Source organism: Accipiter gentilis, unplaced genomic scaffold (assembly GCF_929443795.1).
Source record: "Accipiter gentilis unplaced genomic scaffold, bAccGen1.1, whole genome shotgun sequence".
In the NCBI taxonomy this organism is placed as follows: Eukaryota; Metazoa; Chordata; class Aves; order Accipitriformes; family Accipitridae; genus Astur; species Astur gentilis.
In genome coordinates, this window is record NW_026060989.1 from 268,061 (window position 1) to 284,294 (window position 16,234).

General features: G+C 46.2%; 1 protein-coding gene across 27 annotated transcripts in view; it reads right to left on the minus strand.

Annotated features, from left to right (window-relative positions):
• The window catches only part of LOC126037256 (uncharacterized protein DKFZp434B061-like), a 306,771-nt gene that overhangs the window by 266,861 nt on the left and 23,676 nt on the right, over positions 1–16,234 (minus strand). For 2 of the 27 annotated variants that reach the window (XM_049797570.1, XM_049797569.1), the window contains exons 4-5: positions 14,182–14,294; positions 12,412–12,524 (exon numbers count right to left, since the gene is read on the minus strand). The exons of 24 other annotated variants lie outside the window; for them this stretch is intronic. In XM_049797570.1, the coding sequence (XP_049653527.1) occupies positions 12,412–12,524; positions 14,182–14,294 (226 nt within the window). Of the gene's footprint in view, positions 1–12,411; positions 12,525–14,181; positions 14,295–14,624; positions 14,738–16,234 lie in introns of all 27 variants that reach the window. One more of the 27 variants, XM_049797571.1, reaches the window with a different exon arrangement.

Genomic DNA, 16,234 nt, shown 5'->3' on the forward strand with positions numbered 1-16,234 from the left:
AGTCCATATCCAGACCCTAAGGCTACAGGGATTAATGATGGCATTATTCAAACCGGCTATTTTCCTACTTCACAAATGGACGGCTTCAAATCTTAGCTGCGTTAGTCAAGAGACGCTTAGAACTAATTAAGGTATCTGACCCACTTTGGCTGGAATGGGATGAGGAAATGCTCAAAGGACAGCCTCAACACTTGATTTTAAAAAGATAGCTTATTACAACTCCTGATTTCTAATTGTTGCCTTTACTCTGCCACTGAGGGAAGATGGATTTCTCTCTCACAGAGTAGCTTTGTCCAACTACAGACGTAGCTTTTAGTCACCTAGTGGGCTCCCCCACCCCCCTTCTCTATGAGCTCATTTTTCAAACTTTTTTTCCTAGGCGTTTTCCAAAAAGCTGGTGGGGGTGGGGGGGTGGTATTAGGACTGTAGTCCTATGAACTACTCTCCCCAGTCAGAATGGCTGTTTACTTTCAAGTGTAGCTAGGCCCTGACCTAATTTGCCTTGTCTTCTTTACAGGTATGTCAACTTCCACTTCATAAGTCAAAATATTCCTAATGAGTATTTTCCTTCTTATGATACCATTTTCATAACAAATACAGAAGGAAAGCCAATGAAGCGGGAGTGTGGTGGCAAGCACTTCTTGTTCTCAACTGAAGCCTTTTTCTCCCTGCTCTCTGTTCATTTGAGACTACACTCATTTCTTGACCCTCCTACTTGCCTTCCACATCCTCACCCCCAACACTTCCCTCAGTCTGCTCTCCTCAGACTCAGCTTTGCGACTGTGGATGGAGGCTGCCCAGGCTTAAAAGAGACTCCCATCTCGCATGTGCCCACACTTCTTCACACTTCTGATCTGCAAAGTACTGCACAGATAGTAACTCATCTTCTCCCAAACTTCTTTCATCTTCTTCCACGTACGCTTCCTACGTCGTTGCCTCACCATGATGTATTTGGCCTGCTCTTGTCCCCGACTTGTTATTCTCCTGCTTACTCGATTGGAGATTTTAGACAATCTGTGGGATGGATCCTGGGGTTTGTTTTGATTTATCTTAAGATTTTATAAACACAGGGCACCCTTACAATCTACCTATCTAGAACACATATATACTAAAAGGAAGGACTGACCTGACCCTGCAGTCACAGATAAAACAGACTCCTCTCTCGCCAACTGAGAGAAAGCAGCTTGGCTATTTGGGCTGACTACATTGAAGACATTCAAAATGGTCATAACAGAGCAGTGTTGACTTTTCCAAGAATTTGCTCAATCAGCATCAACTAAGTTGTTAGAAAAAAAGAATGTGGAGGCTGACTCCTACTGGGAAATCAATTTCTACAGTCCTGTTCAGCCAGGAACCAAAAGGGTGCCTTTCCACTTGATCCTTTAACTGTATTCAATTTTGATAGGTAATTCTGGTTTCCTCAAAAAGACTTCCTTTGTCAGAGTCCTCTTCTCAATCAGGTACTGGAGGTTTATTTTAAATAATTTCACTGCAAGCACAGATCCCCTTTGTTAAAGCCAGTTCAAATTAGGCCATTGAAAAATTAACGACCACTTGTATTCTCCACAACTATCTGTGCATACGTACTTCACTATGAATCAGCCGTTGCAGAAGTCAAGTGCTACGGCCTCGTTTAACAGCTTACAAGTAGTAATACATTGAATTTCTATATAATACTTACAGTTCCCAGCCTGGTCTGCCACCTGCTGAGCCAATTGTACTGCCTCTCCCCGGATGACCTTTTGGAGTGGAGAGAGGAAAAAGCAAAAAATCCCATGCAGTTTATCTGAAGATAATGTTTTGAAAGGAATTCTAAAGTTACAGTTCCTTACCAGTGGTGGGTATTGACTGTCCTTGGGGGCCCAGACGACTTGCTAATGCTGCTTGTCTTCGCACAGGAAGCCGACAGCCCTTGTGAATAAACGCAGACAGTTGGAAAAGAAGCTCTACTACAATATAAGAATCACTGCATATGTTGAAATAAAGCTTACCTTCTCTTCCAACAAACTGCTGACTGACAGAGAGGAAGATGTAGATGGTTCAGCGGCACTCACCAGAACAGCGGGAGGTCTAACAGTCTTGGGTGCTGGTGGAGGCGGTGGCGGCTGCTGCTGCTGCTGCTGCTGCTGCTGAATCTGCTGATGGAGCTTTTTTGTGTAGCTAGTTCCATTTTTGAAGTTGTTCACAGCCTAGAGGCAGAAAAGCATTTACAAGAAGCTACGATGGAACTTCAGCAGATATACGAACAGAAGCCTTCACAGAGGAAAATTACTCGTGTATTCCGTAAATGCCATCAATCCTCAAAGAAACCAACATACAGATGTATGAACACGTCACATTGAACACTGATACTAATGACTGGTAGCTCAGAGGACCTGTATTTCAAGTACTTCAGCGTTAACGCCAAATGTGAAAGCGAGGCAATCGTGTTCAGTAAGAGCGGGACCCGAATTTGCCAGATCATCTCTAAAGAGTCGTAAGCTTCTGTGACAGCAGCAAACAGTGCATTTGAAAAGTCAATTTAGCCTTATCAAATTACGCCTTGCTTAAGGAGATGTAAATTAATATTTTCTTCCCTTTCCGCTTTTTACAAAGAGCCTTTTCTTACAAGCACTTTATGTAAAAGTCGTCATGTTACCTGGCGTATGCACTTGTTGGGAATTAAAGCATCAGGTGAAACATCTGTCTCCTGACACGTTGGGCATATATGTTCCTCAGATTCCAGTAATGCTGTTCTAATACCTGCATAGAATTAGAATAATCAAAACAGTATTTAGCCAAACTAAGGAAGTTTTGGGGGTTCTCACCAATCATAAAGACATGTCTATGATTAATAGGTGAATATAGTCTTGAACTGAGAGCATGAAGCTATAAATGTTCAATAGTGTAAAAAATTTCTAGTATGCAGCAAATAACTATACAGTTTTGTATTTCACCATTGGAACATCTGCAGATGTAGCATAGGCTGTGTCTTGATGTTGCAGCTAGTCTTTTTCCCCACTATCTAGTACAGCGAGAAGTCCCCAACCTCAAGGTTAATGAACAAAACATGTTTCAAAAAAACCTCATTAATAGGTTCAAAAAACCATTAGGAGGTTCGAGTTCTGAAGGTTTTAACCAACTCTCCCGTGGAGAAGAATGTGGATTAAATGCCTAACTATCCGTTTGTTGCAGACCACTGTAAGTCACCAGAGTCGGCTATATAATTTTGTATGAGACAAAGGGCTGTGGACCAACTAAAAGCATTCAGTGTCTAATACTGTAATCCCCTGCACAATTAGCCACTCTCCTCATACTCGTCCTTCCGCTTGTAAAGAAGACTTAACTAGATACCTAAAAAGGGGAAAAGGCTTCCTGGCTTTTTTCGCCCTTGATACCAGAAGAGCCCTTTCCCGTCCAGGGTATACTTCAGCATAAAATAGAACTGGTAGCAAAGTAATTTTGTTCCCTCCTCTTTCTGCTTTCAGAAAATCAGATGTGATGTTTAGAATTAACAAACACGGGCGTAACACTTACATTTGTCACAATAACTGTTGCCACAGCAGGGAATAACAGCTGCATCAGTCATTATGTCCTGACAGATGAGACATGACAACTCATCTGGAACGGGAGCATCTGAGGTGGAGGAAGAGGAGGAGGAGGAGGAGGAGGAAGAAGAAGACGGCTCCTCTGGTAAAAAGGGAGGCTTCTCCATCCTTCCTCTAGCATAAGCTTCCCTGGAGGAGGGGTGGGGAAGGAAAAAGAAACGAGTTAAAGATGGGTAGAGGAAAACTTTTCCAAGCTCTGCATTTTCTCAAAGCAAGAGAAGAGATGGAATTCTTCTCGCTCCACATGAGCCTCCTAAAAGGTAGGCGCTTAGTTTAAACTACTTTTCTATAGCCACAACACTAGAAGAGGGAGGGAGGAACAATCTTCCTTCTGCAGAACTCTCCCATTCATTGGAGCAACTAAGAAAGAAGCTCAGACTAGAAAATTAACCTTTTCACAGCTAGAAAGCAGGTGAAATGAATCCCACCTCTCCTTTGCCAGAGGACACATGTAAATTGCAGGCTCAGCATAACGTTAGTCTCCGAGCAATTACATTTTATAAAAGCAAGAAGTCGATGTTACAGCTTCTACAAAAGGAGATCCAGGACGGAAAACCAGAAGTGCTACCACGGTCATTTTAAAAGAGCCACTCCTGTCAGCACACGGCAGTATTTTCTCACTGTATAGCAACAGGAAAACTTCAGCCTGTTTCACACATGGGATTTCAGAAAAGTCAGAGGGGGAGGAAATCTCAGTCCAACAGCCATCTGTTAGACTTGGCAAGAAGCCTTTGAAACATAAAACAGAAGCAAAATGAGCTTTCAGTGACTACGGTTAAATGGCATCAATACTCAGCCAGGGACTTAGTGCAATTAAAACACGCAAATATTCAATAGATGGGGCAGAGAGAAATGTCTTGATTTTGTACAAAATAATAAAAACTGTGAACTGCCATTAAGAAGAGTGGAAAACAGAAACATTTCCACTAATACTGAAAGATATAAAAACATGCACGAGTGTTCACCCAGAAAGACCTATGGATATATTGAATGTCTACGACCTAGGAAAAAGAAAATTTCACACTTCTAATTCCAGCTTCCCCTGGAATTTTGAAGGCCTTTGCAACATTGCCATACAACCTCTGCATTTCACCCCAACAGAAACAATTCTTAATATGAGGATTCATGTATTTGTTACGTAACTGCCAAGGCAAAACAATTAAAAACTAAGTAACACCACAAGTCCCCCACAATCTTACCCCATTTGTCGGGCAGTTCTTTATGTAGTGGCCACGTTTTCCGCAGTGAAAGCAAGTAGATGATGGCGGAGCGGACCCAAGGGTTTCTTCAGGTAACTAAATGGTTTGGGGGAGAAAACCAAAGAGGTAGGCATGTGTCTCTCTCGTTAAAACAAACATCTCTGCAATTTTTCCACGATCTGCAAAGATCAGATGGGACACAATCAACACTTACTTGACTGGGTCGTATTCGCAGCAGGACCCTATCTTCAAAGCTTTTATTTCACCTTCTTCGGAAGCACTGGCTTCAGCCACACTGGCAGTCTGTTTAACAGGCAATTATTTGACACGCACATTAGAAACACATTTAAGCCCACACAGCCAAAGACAACACCGCTCACCCGACCCTGCAAAGAGCAGCACAACGCTAGCTGAGGTTGCATGAAAACAGGGGCTTGCATAAAATATAGCTGTCCTGAAGATGTTCTGGGGAGTCCTTACGTCATTACAGGGTGTATATGTGCCTGTTAACCTACTTGAAAAGAGCATTCTAGGGCACTCAAAACCTTAGGCTCTCTTTGGGCCTCACATAAAGACTGGTGTAACCAATCCAATTTTCTTCCAAGCAGGCTCTGGCCATGTCCACCAAAAATTACCCTGTCCAGTATTTTTAAGCTGCTTTTTAAGCTCCAGACTAGCTGAACGAGAAGACATCCACTGTACATTTAATTGAGAAAGATGTACGCAAGGATCATTATTTACATTTTTGCAGCATTAAAAGGACACACAGCTTAAAGAGTCGGGGAAGCTGTTTTTTGCTTGTGGAAATTCAGCTTCTAACACAGAAGCATCATTCAACCTTCAGGCGCACAATCTCTCTTACATCCTTCACAGAGCTGATGGGGATAGGCACACCTTGCATCCCTGAATACCTGGGTCTGGGAAAAGGCCTTGTCAGAGCATGCCTTCACAGCCTTAAAAAGGATGAGACATCCAGCAACCATCCTTACCATGTGTATTCTAAGATAAAAAGAAATACTGGCAACACTCTTTATCATGGGGACGAGGAATACAGCTGGAAAACTACTGTAAAAAAAAGCATGGAACAGCAACACAGCATTCTGGCTGCAATGTGTGTTACTTCATGACAAATGACATGAAATAAAAACTGATGGTTCATGGGACTTGTGCATTGTAACATGTAGCTGGGGTAGGTTCAGAATACTTTAACCAGGGAATCCAAAAGCTATTTGAAATGTTGGCATAAATAATTCAGATCGTAACTCAAGAGCAGAGCACAAAAAAATATCTCCTAAGGGAAGACGCATAACGGGCTCTTTCATACGCACGGTATCTCTTTCTGTGGAGGTGAAGCAGGCTGAAAACCACAGAAGACGGCCAGGAAGAGCAGAAAATTTGCTGCAGTAAATACACCAATTGCAAAGCACGTTCTAGCTTGACCTCACACCTATTTTAAAACAAATACTTAAGTGTGTCCAGCGTGTACAGCGTCGGTTTCTCTTTACTGGCTCATATTCCACACTGGATTAGCAGAGGAGAGAAAAAAACCTGCTTGAATATACAAAAATAATTTTTTTGCACTAATGATCACAGCTATTGCCATCTTCCATACCTGCCTCAGCTCTGACCTCTAAACCCCAGTGCCCTTCTTACACCAGGAACTCAGCCATCTTTTCCAGATGCAGGAGCACGTCCCCACAATCCCCAGGAGACCTGCATCTCTATCAAAAGGCACTTGGAGCTAAAAGATGAATTGGCTGGCACAGGTCTCACCCTGCCCAGCAGCCTGGAGATTTGGGTTCACAAATACAAAACACTTTAAAGCCAAAACACTCTCTCTAGCTGCTACTTTGCTTATTCTTGTTTGAAAGAAATACTTGTCAATTTGAACATCTTTTCCACATCAATTCAACCAGATTTGTTTACATTCAAACTTTAAATCAAAAATGTATAAAAACCCAAACTAAAAAAATTGCACCGTGCTCTTCATTTTTACCTAACTTTTTAAGCATCTTTTGCTCAAAATACTTCTATTTTCATTATAATCCAGTATTATTTCTCGGGAGTTATAGAGCACTTTTTTCACTTGAGTGCAATTTAGTTAGCTTATCTCCTAAAAGTACTTCATTCCTGATGACTTAACAAGACTCACAGTGCAAAATGAGATGCAGCATCTCCCTGTGCAATGCTACGCGCCTTGGGCAGTGGTCCTCCGAAACAGGACAAACAGAGAGTGCCTAAGCTTATCAGGGATGAAGCAAAGAGGAAAAGGCATCTAATTAGACCTACTCAAAGATCCAAGCACGATCTTCAAACACAAACTTTCTTCCGCAACCAAATGTCTAAGACTGACTTTCCTTTCTGTTAAAATCAATCTATCAATCAATGAGAGACTGTACTTGGCTTCAGTAAGGGCTAACAGCAGAGTTGCCAGAGACCTGATGAGGAACACAGGAGACTGGGGTGTGATTCATCTGACTAAACGTGGATGTCTCTAATGTAGACGCCCACGGCCGAGCCAAACTTGGTCCCATTTTTAGGCAACACAGAGTTAAGTCCGTGTAACCAGTGCTTCAAGGGACCGTTTATCTTATCCTAAATAAACATTTATATATTTGGTCAGAAAGACCGCCCATTAGATTCACTGATTTTATTCACTACGTCTCCTTTAAAATAAAACAGGACCTCATGCCAGTTGTGCAGGCAGAGACGATTGCAACTGCGTTACAGATACACTGTTGAGGTCAGACAAATCACAGTCCACCTCTGCTCCATCCAGGTTGGCTCAAGACCGGGAATTCACATCTCCCTCACCTCCAAAACGGCTCCCGTAACCCCCAGAAGAAGGGAAACGGCAGAGTCGCCTGGTAAAGCTCTTCCTATGAGCAATGACACCAGTCGCTGGACCAGAGACAGAGAGCCAGTCCCCACCCACAGCCCACAGCTCCTGAAGGTCACCTAAGGAGATCTGCAGATTCCAACTTTACCTCTTCTCAAGCCCAAACGCCGAGGGATTTATGCCAGAGAGAGGAGCTCCAACGGAATCTTCTGGCTGCGCTGGGTCCGTTGACCCAACTGGGAGGGACCATTCAAAAACTGCCACAGGGACCCCAACATTCTGAAGCATGCGGGGGGGGCTGGGCTATGCAAATGACGGAACCCCCAACAGCTGCTTCCACCCCACTGCCACCCACCCACCAGACCCCACAGCACCGACTGCTACAACACACCAAACCTTCGTGGGGTGATGCCCCTCCACGCTCAACTCCAGGACGCAAGCTTTGAGGGTGGCATGGGCTTGAGATGGCATCCTTGCTCCTGGAGGGCGAGATGGGCATGTTCACCTCCCTCCGAAAGAGGGAAAAATAACATCAGAAACTCTCAACCGGACACAACAATAGCTTGAACTCATTGAAACCCGACACAGAAGATGTCTCCATGAACTTCTCCTCCTACTTTTTAACAACCAAAACACATTACTATGCTTTAGTGGTACGCTTCAGACAACCATGATTAATTGCAAGAAATCACACGAGATCATCTGAACGCCACTGTGAAGGCTGTTTAATGTTTAAGCAAGCTGGGAAGAGATTTTGTCAGCCAGGAGTCCATCAGTTAGCACTTGCATCTTCAAGGGAACCAATTTTTGTAATACAAAACGGGTATTTTTATTCCTAAACCCATTTACTCTCAGCAGGGGAAGGTAATTCACTGTATACTAGCACTCAGCTGTTCACACACACTTCCCCAATTTTAAAAAAAACAAACAACCCAACAAGTTGCACTAAGCAGTATTTCAGATGGAAGGCAAATGTAGGTAATCCTTCCTGAAATAGAGGCAGCTCAAAGCAATTGTCCTCCTGTCCCACAGGGAGCATCCCAATAGAAGACTGAACGCTTTAGGACTGAAGGCCACTTTTTAGAGTACACAGCTTCGTTTATAAGGCCCAAGTACACATTTTTCTGTCCCAAAGCCTTGTTTCGACTGTCCAAATACTCCTTTTCGCGTCCCAACCCTTCTTTTTTGTGAACAAATCCTCATTTTGATGGTCCAAAGCTTTATTTATAAACTCCAGAGCCCCATTTCAGGCTCCGCAACCTTGTTTCTAAACTCAAATTTTGAGGCTCCGAACCTCAGTTTTAGGGCCCAATGCCTCATTTTCGGGGTCCAAAGAATCGTTTCCACAATCCACCCCTTCATTTTTAGGGTCCTGAAGCCTCATTGCAGGGGCCCAAATACCCATTTGTAAGGCCCAAGCCTTCCTTTTACAGCACAAACCCCACCGTTAGAGCCCCAAGCTTCATTCTTTACCTTCCAAAGCCTCCTCTTCAGGGAACAGAGCCTCCTTTCCAGGGACCATAGGCTCATTTTTAGGATCCAGTCTGCAACTAGGGAGAGCCCAAGGCCTCATTTTGAGGGTCCAAATATTCAATTGGAGGGCCCAAAGCCTCATTTTAGAGGCCAAGCTCCTCATCTGGGGTGCAAGGCATCTCTTGTTTAACGCACAACCCCTCATTTGGAGCTTCCAAAGACCCATTTCTAGGGCGCAAAGCCCTCGTTTTTGGTACTGAAGCATCCCTTGAAGGCACAAAACCTAATGCAGGGTTCAAAGCCTCAGTTTCATTTCCAAAGCCCCACTCTTAGGGCCCAAACCCTCCATCGGAGGGTCCAAAGGCCTCTTTTAACAGCTGAGGGCCTCCCCTGGAGTGACCCAAGCCCTCTCTTCGGGACCAAAGCCTCATGTCTTGGGGCCCTATCGACACCAATAGGTTCCCCTCCTTTGCAGAGCCCAAAGGGTCACATGTAGCATCTCCCCCACCATTTTTAGTGCCCAAAGCCTCATCTGGAGGGCCAAACTCCTCATTGTTCTGGTCCAAACCATTTGGCCTTTTATGACCCATAGCTGTTCTTTAGGGCCCACAGTTTCACTTGGAGGGTTTAAACCCTCAGCTTTAAGGCACAAAGCCACGCTTTTAGGCTCCAAAGTTACACTTACAGGGCAGAAAGCCTCGTTTTCCCTTCCCAAAGTCTTAGTTTTGGCTTCCAGAGCCCCATTTCAGGCTCCAAACCCCCATTTTGAGGGTCCACGGGCTCCCTTGCAGTTGGCAAAGTCTCCTTTTTAGAGCCCAAGGCCACTTTTTTAGTTGCCGAACTCCCATTTTCAGTCTCCAAAGCCTCATTTTTAGGATCCAGCCAGTCGTTTTCAGGGTCCAAGCCACATCCTGAGTTTCCAAACCCTCATTTTTATGCTCCAAACCCTTCTCTTAGGGCCCAAAGCCTCATTTTGAAGGCCAGTCCCTTGTTGCGACACAGACAGGACTGTCGGGGGATGCAACGGGTCTACAAAATGCCTGACAGTTCGAGAACAGCGCGACCTTGAGCAGCTTGTAGTGTATCCTTGAAAGTCTGGGAAGATCCAAGAAGAGCGGTACAAAAACAAGATAGCGATAAGAAGAACCGTTACTAACTAAACCAATCATCTACTAACACATACTCTGAAGTAGGGGATAAAAAGGTGTGTTAGAACAATAAAGGAGCCATTTTGCATGATCTGTTACTTGTCGTGTCCGTCTCTACCGCGACACAGGACCACCAACGGGCCTGGGTAGGAACCCCAAGGCCCATCAGGAGGTCGTGAGGGGACGAGAGAATAAACGCACAGAACAAGGCGCAGCCTTCAACAGCGCCCACCTATGGGACTCACAGAAGGCATGAGTACAGCTTTACAGAGCTGGACCAGCCCCCGCAATAGCCCAGCCACAAAGCTTTCTAAACAAGGCAGAAACATTGACTCCTTTTCTCGTCCCTACTTAAGATTCCCTGTAGAACTGGGTCTTGGCCTGACCGAGGCTGTAGGAGGGAGGAAGACGAGGGAAAACTTTGCAGGGAAAACACCCAGACACAGTATGGCCTGGCATCAATAAATGTAGGCACAAGCAAGCCCTTGGGAGCAAACTCTTTATTCTCTGCCTGGGGGAGCTGCCTGGGGGCTCTGTGGCCCTGGAGCCACACACCTCCTCAGGACATCCTCCACAAGGCTCCCAGCTACCGCCCTCTTCAACGACTCAGGCTGCACGGGCTCCTCCGGGAGAAGCTTTAAACGCACTGGTCTGTGCCGTGCTCCTGCCTGGGTAGGGCGCTTGGGACCCGCTGGAGGCATGGGCTCTCTTGGAAACTGGGGGCCCGTGGAGGGAAGGGTGTCTGCGGTGCTCCCTGGCCGGAGTATACGCAGAGTTTCCAGTGCAGGCACTGAAGACCTTGCTGTGGCTCCTTGCTGTGCTGAGCCCAACTGAGTTTTTAAGAGTAGAAAAAATCACTGCACCGGCCAGAAAGTGCCTGGAAACTTCATCCCTCTTCATTGCCCATTTGCCATGTGAGCTCCACAACCTGGGAGCAACGCAGCCAATAGAACCTTCGAGAAGCAGACTCACAGCCTGCTGCAGCTGGCCCTGCTCGAGCAGCCGAGGTGGGCTGGATGATCTCTAGAGGTCTCTTTCAGCATCCATTCTGTGCTGCTGTGACTCTGTCTCTATCATGGTTTAACCCCAGCCAGCAACTAAGCACCACCCAGCCGCTCACTCACTCCCCCCCCACCCAGTGGGATGGGGGAAAAAATCCGGAAAAAGAAGTAAAACTCGTGGGTTGAGATAAGCACGGTTTAATAGAACAGAAAGGAAGAAACTAATAATGATAATACTAATAAAATGACAACAGCAATAATAAAAGGATCGGAATGTACAAATGATGCGCAGTGCAATCGCTCACCACCCACCATTCACACCCAGCTAGTCCCCGAGCAGCGATTCCCCCCCCCACTCCCCAGTTCCTATACTAGATGGGATGTCGCATGGTATGGAATACCCTGTTGGCCAGTTTGGGTCAGGTGCCCTGGCTGTGTCCTGTGCCAAGTTCTTGTGCCCCTCCAGCTTTCTCACTGGCTGGGCATGAGAAGCTGAAAAATCCTTGACTTTATCTAAACACTCCTCGGCAACAACTGCAAACATCAGTGTTATCAAGGTTCTTTGCATACTGAACTCAAAACATAGCACTGTACCAGCTACTAGGAAGACAGTTAACTCTATCCAAGCTGAAACCAGGACACTTTTAACCACTTAACCTTCCGTGACAAATACCCCAAGAGCTCAAGAAGAAAGAGCAGAAAGACAGGAGACAGGTGAAAGCCTAGAGCACCAGCTAGACGGAATGAAAGACCCTCTTCCTTCTGTGAAGCTTCAGCAAGGCTTCCTTCACCTGCTTGTCTTGGAGTCTTGGGTCGATCCCGGAGAAGAGAGCTTCCTGCAAAAGAGAAGAATCATCTAGGGTAGCCTCATTGGTCAAGTCTGGGGCTGCTACCTGGGATCTCCGGTCCTTATAAGAAAAGGCCAAAAGACGCTAGGAGACGTCTGGAAGGAATCACAGGGGATCCCGGAGGGCACAGCTTCCTACAAAAAAGAAAAAAACCTCAACGGTAGCTTCCTAGGAGGAGTCTGGGGCTTCTTCCTGACCCCTTAGTAGGTAAAGCAGAGGACAGAAGACTGTGGGAGATGCCTGGGAGGAGTCTCAGGTGCCTGTCGGAGTTGAGAGATTTCTCTACAGGAGAACAAAAATGTCTCGAGCTACTTACTTGGAGGAGTCTGGGGCAGGTAGATGGGATCTCCGGTCCCGAACGCAGAGGTCAAAACGTTCTGGGATGACCCCTGGGAGGAGTCTTGGGTCGATCCCGGAGAAGAGAGCTTCCTGCAAAAGAGAAGAATCATCTAGGGTAGCCTCATTAGTCAAGTCTGGCGCTGCTACCTGGGATCTCCGGTCCTTATAAGAAAAGGCCAAAAGACGCTAGGAGACGTCTGGAAGGAATCACAGGGAATCCCAGAGGGCAGAGGCTCCTCGAAAACAAGAAAAAACGTCAACGGTAGCTTCCTTGGAGGAGTCTGGGGCTTCTACCTGACCCCTTAGGTACGTAAAGCAGAGGACAGAAGACTGTGGGAGATGCCTGGGAGGAGTCTCAGGTGCCTGTCGGAGTTGAGAGATTTCTCTACAGGGGAACAAAAATGTCTCGAGCTGCTTACTTGGAGGAGTCCGGTGCACGTAGCTGGGATCTCCGGTCCCGAATGCAGAGGTCAAGACGTTCTTGGATGATGCCTGGGAGGAGTCTTGGGTCGATCCCGGAGAAGAGAGCTTCCTGCAAAAGAGAAGAATCATCTAGGGTAGCCTCAGTAGTCAAGTCTGGGTCTGCTACCTGGGATCTCCGGTCCTTATAAGAAAAGGCCAAAAGACGCTAGGAGACGTATGCAAGGAATCACAGGGAATCCCGGAGGGCAGAGGCTCCTCCAAAAAAAGAAAAAAACCTCAACGGTAGCTTCCTTGGAGGAGTCTGGGGCTTCTTCCTGACCCCTTAGGTAGGTAAAGCAGAGGACAGAAGACTGTGGGAGATGCCTGGGAGGAGTCTCAGGTGCCTGTCGGAGTTGAGAGATTTCTCTACAGGAGAACAAAAATGTCTCGAGCTACTTACTTGGAGGAGTCTGGGGCAGGTAGCTGGGATCTCCGGTCCCGAACGCAGAGGTCAAAACGTTCTGGGATGACCCCTGGGAGGAGTCTTGGGTCGATCCCGGAGAAGAGAGCTTCCTGCAAAAGAGAAGAATCATCTAGGGTAGCCTCGTTAGTCAAGTCTGGGGCTGCTACCTGGGATCTCCGGCCCTTATAAGAAAAGGCCAAAAGACGCTAGGAGACGTATGCAAGGAATCACAGGGGATCCCGGAGGACAGAGGTTCCTCCAAAAAAAGAAAAAAACCTCAACGGTAGCTTCCTAGGAGGAGTCTGGGGTTTCACCCTGACCCCTTAGGTAGGTAAAGCAGAGGACAGAAGACTCTGGGAGATGCCTGGGAGGAGTCTCAGGTGGCTGTCAGAGTTGAGACATTTCTCTACAGGAGAAGAAAAATGACTCTAGCTGCTCACTTGGAGGAGTCCGGTGCACGTAGATGGGATCTCCGGTCCCGAACGCAGATGTCAAAACGTTCTGGGATGACGCCTGGGAGGAGTCTTGGGTCGATCCCGGAGAAGAGAGCTTCCTGCAAAAGAGAAGAATCATCTAGGGTAGCCTCATTAGACAAGTCTGGGGCTGCTACCAGAGATCTCCGGCCCTTATAAGAAAAGGCCAAAAGACTCTAGGAGACATCTGGAAGGAATCACAGGGGATCCCGGAGGGCACAGGGTCCTCCAAAAAAGAAAAAAACCTCAACGGTAGCTTCCTTGGAGGAGTCTGGAGCTTCTACCTGACCCCTTAGGTACGTAAAGCAGAGGACAGAAGACTGTGGGAGATGCCTGGGAGGAGTCTCAGGTGCCTGTCGGAGTTGAGAGATTTCTCTACAGGAGAACAAAAATGTCTCGAGCTACTTACTTGGAGGAGTCTGGGGCAGGTAGATGGGATCTCCGGTCCCGAACGCAGAGGTCAAAACATTCTGGGATGACGCCTGGGAGGAGTCTTGGGTCGATCCCGGAGAAGAGAGCTTCCTGCAAAAGAGAAGAATCATCTAGGGTAGCATCATTAGACAAGTCTGGCGCTGCTACCTGGGATCTCTGGTCCTTATAAGAAAAGGCCAAAAGACGCTAGGAGACGTCTGGAAGGAATCACAGGGAATCCTGGAGGTCAGAGGCTCCTCCAAAAAAAGAAAAAAACCTCAACGGTAGCTTCCTTGGAGGAGTCTGGGGCTTCACCCTGACCCCTTAGGTAGGTAAAGCAGAGGACAGAAGACTGTGGGAGATGCCTGGGAGGAGTCTCAGGTGCCTGTCGGAGTTGAGAGATTTCTCTACAGGGGAACAAAAATGTCTCGAGCTACTTACTTGGAGGAGTCTGGGGCAGGTAGCTGGGATCTCCGGTCCCGAACGCAGAGGTCAAAACGTTCTGGGTTGACGCCTGGGAGGAGTCTTGGGTCGATCCCGGAGAAGAGAGCTTCCTGCAAATGAGAAGAATCATCTAGGGTAGCCTCATTAGACAAGTCTGTGGCTGCTACCTGGGATCTCCGGTCCTTATAAGAAAAGGCCTAAAGACTCTAGGAGACGTCTGGAAGGAATCACAGGGGATCCCGGAGGACAGAGGTTCCTCCAAAAAAGAAAAAACGTCAACGGTGCAACTGTGCTACTGATCCAGGAAGCTCGTAAGTTCGCCTGAGGAGAAAGGATTACTGTACGTTTTCCACATGATAACTGTTGTGCTAAAACGGAAAGGGGGGCACTGGTTATCCTCTAGCAGAATGCTGAAATACCAAGTGGTGTTGTTGCTGGAACAAGATGATGTTTACCTAAAAACTACTACCGCCGTTAACCCTGTTGCGTTTTCAACAACTGACCGAGTTAAGGGAGAACTGGAACGTGACTGCTTGCAGGCAATCGAAAGAGTTTACTCCAGCTGACTGGATCTCTGAGATGTGCCACTAGAAGAAACAGATTGGGAACTATATGCCGACGGAAGCGGTTCCATCTGTGAAGGAAAACGTTTTATCGAGATAGACAATAACTACTGAGGAGGTACTTGCGTTGCCAACTTTGCCTTCGATGATCTCTGCCCAAAAGGCTGAATTGATAGCTCTTACTCGAGCTCTGGAACTAAGTCAAGGAAAGCGAGTCAACACTTGGACAGACTCCAGTATGCTTTTGGAGTGGTACGTGCGCATGGAGCGATACGGGGAGAAAGAGGACTGTTATCTGCACCAGGAACCGCCGTTCAGCACGCAGAACAAATACTGAAATTGTTAGAAAGCATTCAAAAACCAACAGCAGTCACGATGATGCACTGTAAAGCACATCCGTTAGGTAAGACCGGTCCTAACGCAGGTAACCGACTGGCTGATAAAGCTGCTGAAGAGGCTGCAGAAAAAGGCATCCTAGCACTAGTTCCAGAGAAAGGTACAAAATTGCCTAAAGAAACTCCAAATTATAATGAAAAAGATGAAGAATTAATTATTAGATTGCAGGCTAACAAAATGAAACAGGATAGGCTGTAACACCGACAGGTCGAATAATAGTCCCACCCACAATAATAAGAGAAATTGCCCCATTGAACATCACAGAGTATACTGGGAAACAGAAAGCGAAATATGACAAAGATTGTTTAAACAATTATAAGGGACGTGAAATGTATATGTAAAATTATCCCCGAACCAGTAATAAGATCATCTTTGGGATTATTAAATAAGGAAATTTTTTAGAAGAATATTAGCAAATTGATTTTATAGAATTGCCTTGAAAATAAGGATATGTCCTAGTTTTAGTTGATATCTTTACTGGGTGGCCCAAGGCTTTCCCTTGTCGCACCAACAAAGCAAGGGAAGTAGTCAAAGTCTTGCTCAAAGAGATAATACCAAAATATGGGGTGCCTGTAAGAATGTCATCTGACAATGGCCCTCATTTTATAGCAAAGATTATGAGACAAGTTGAGCCAAGTATTATCTATG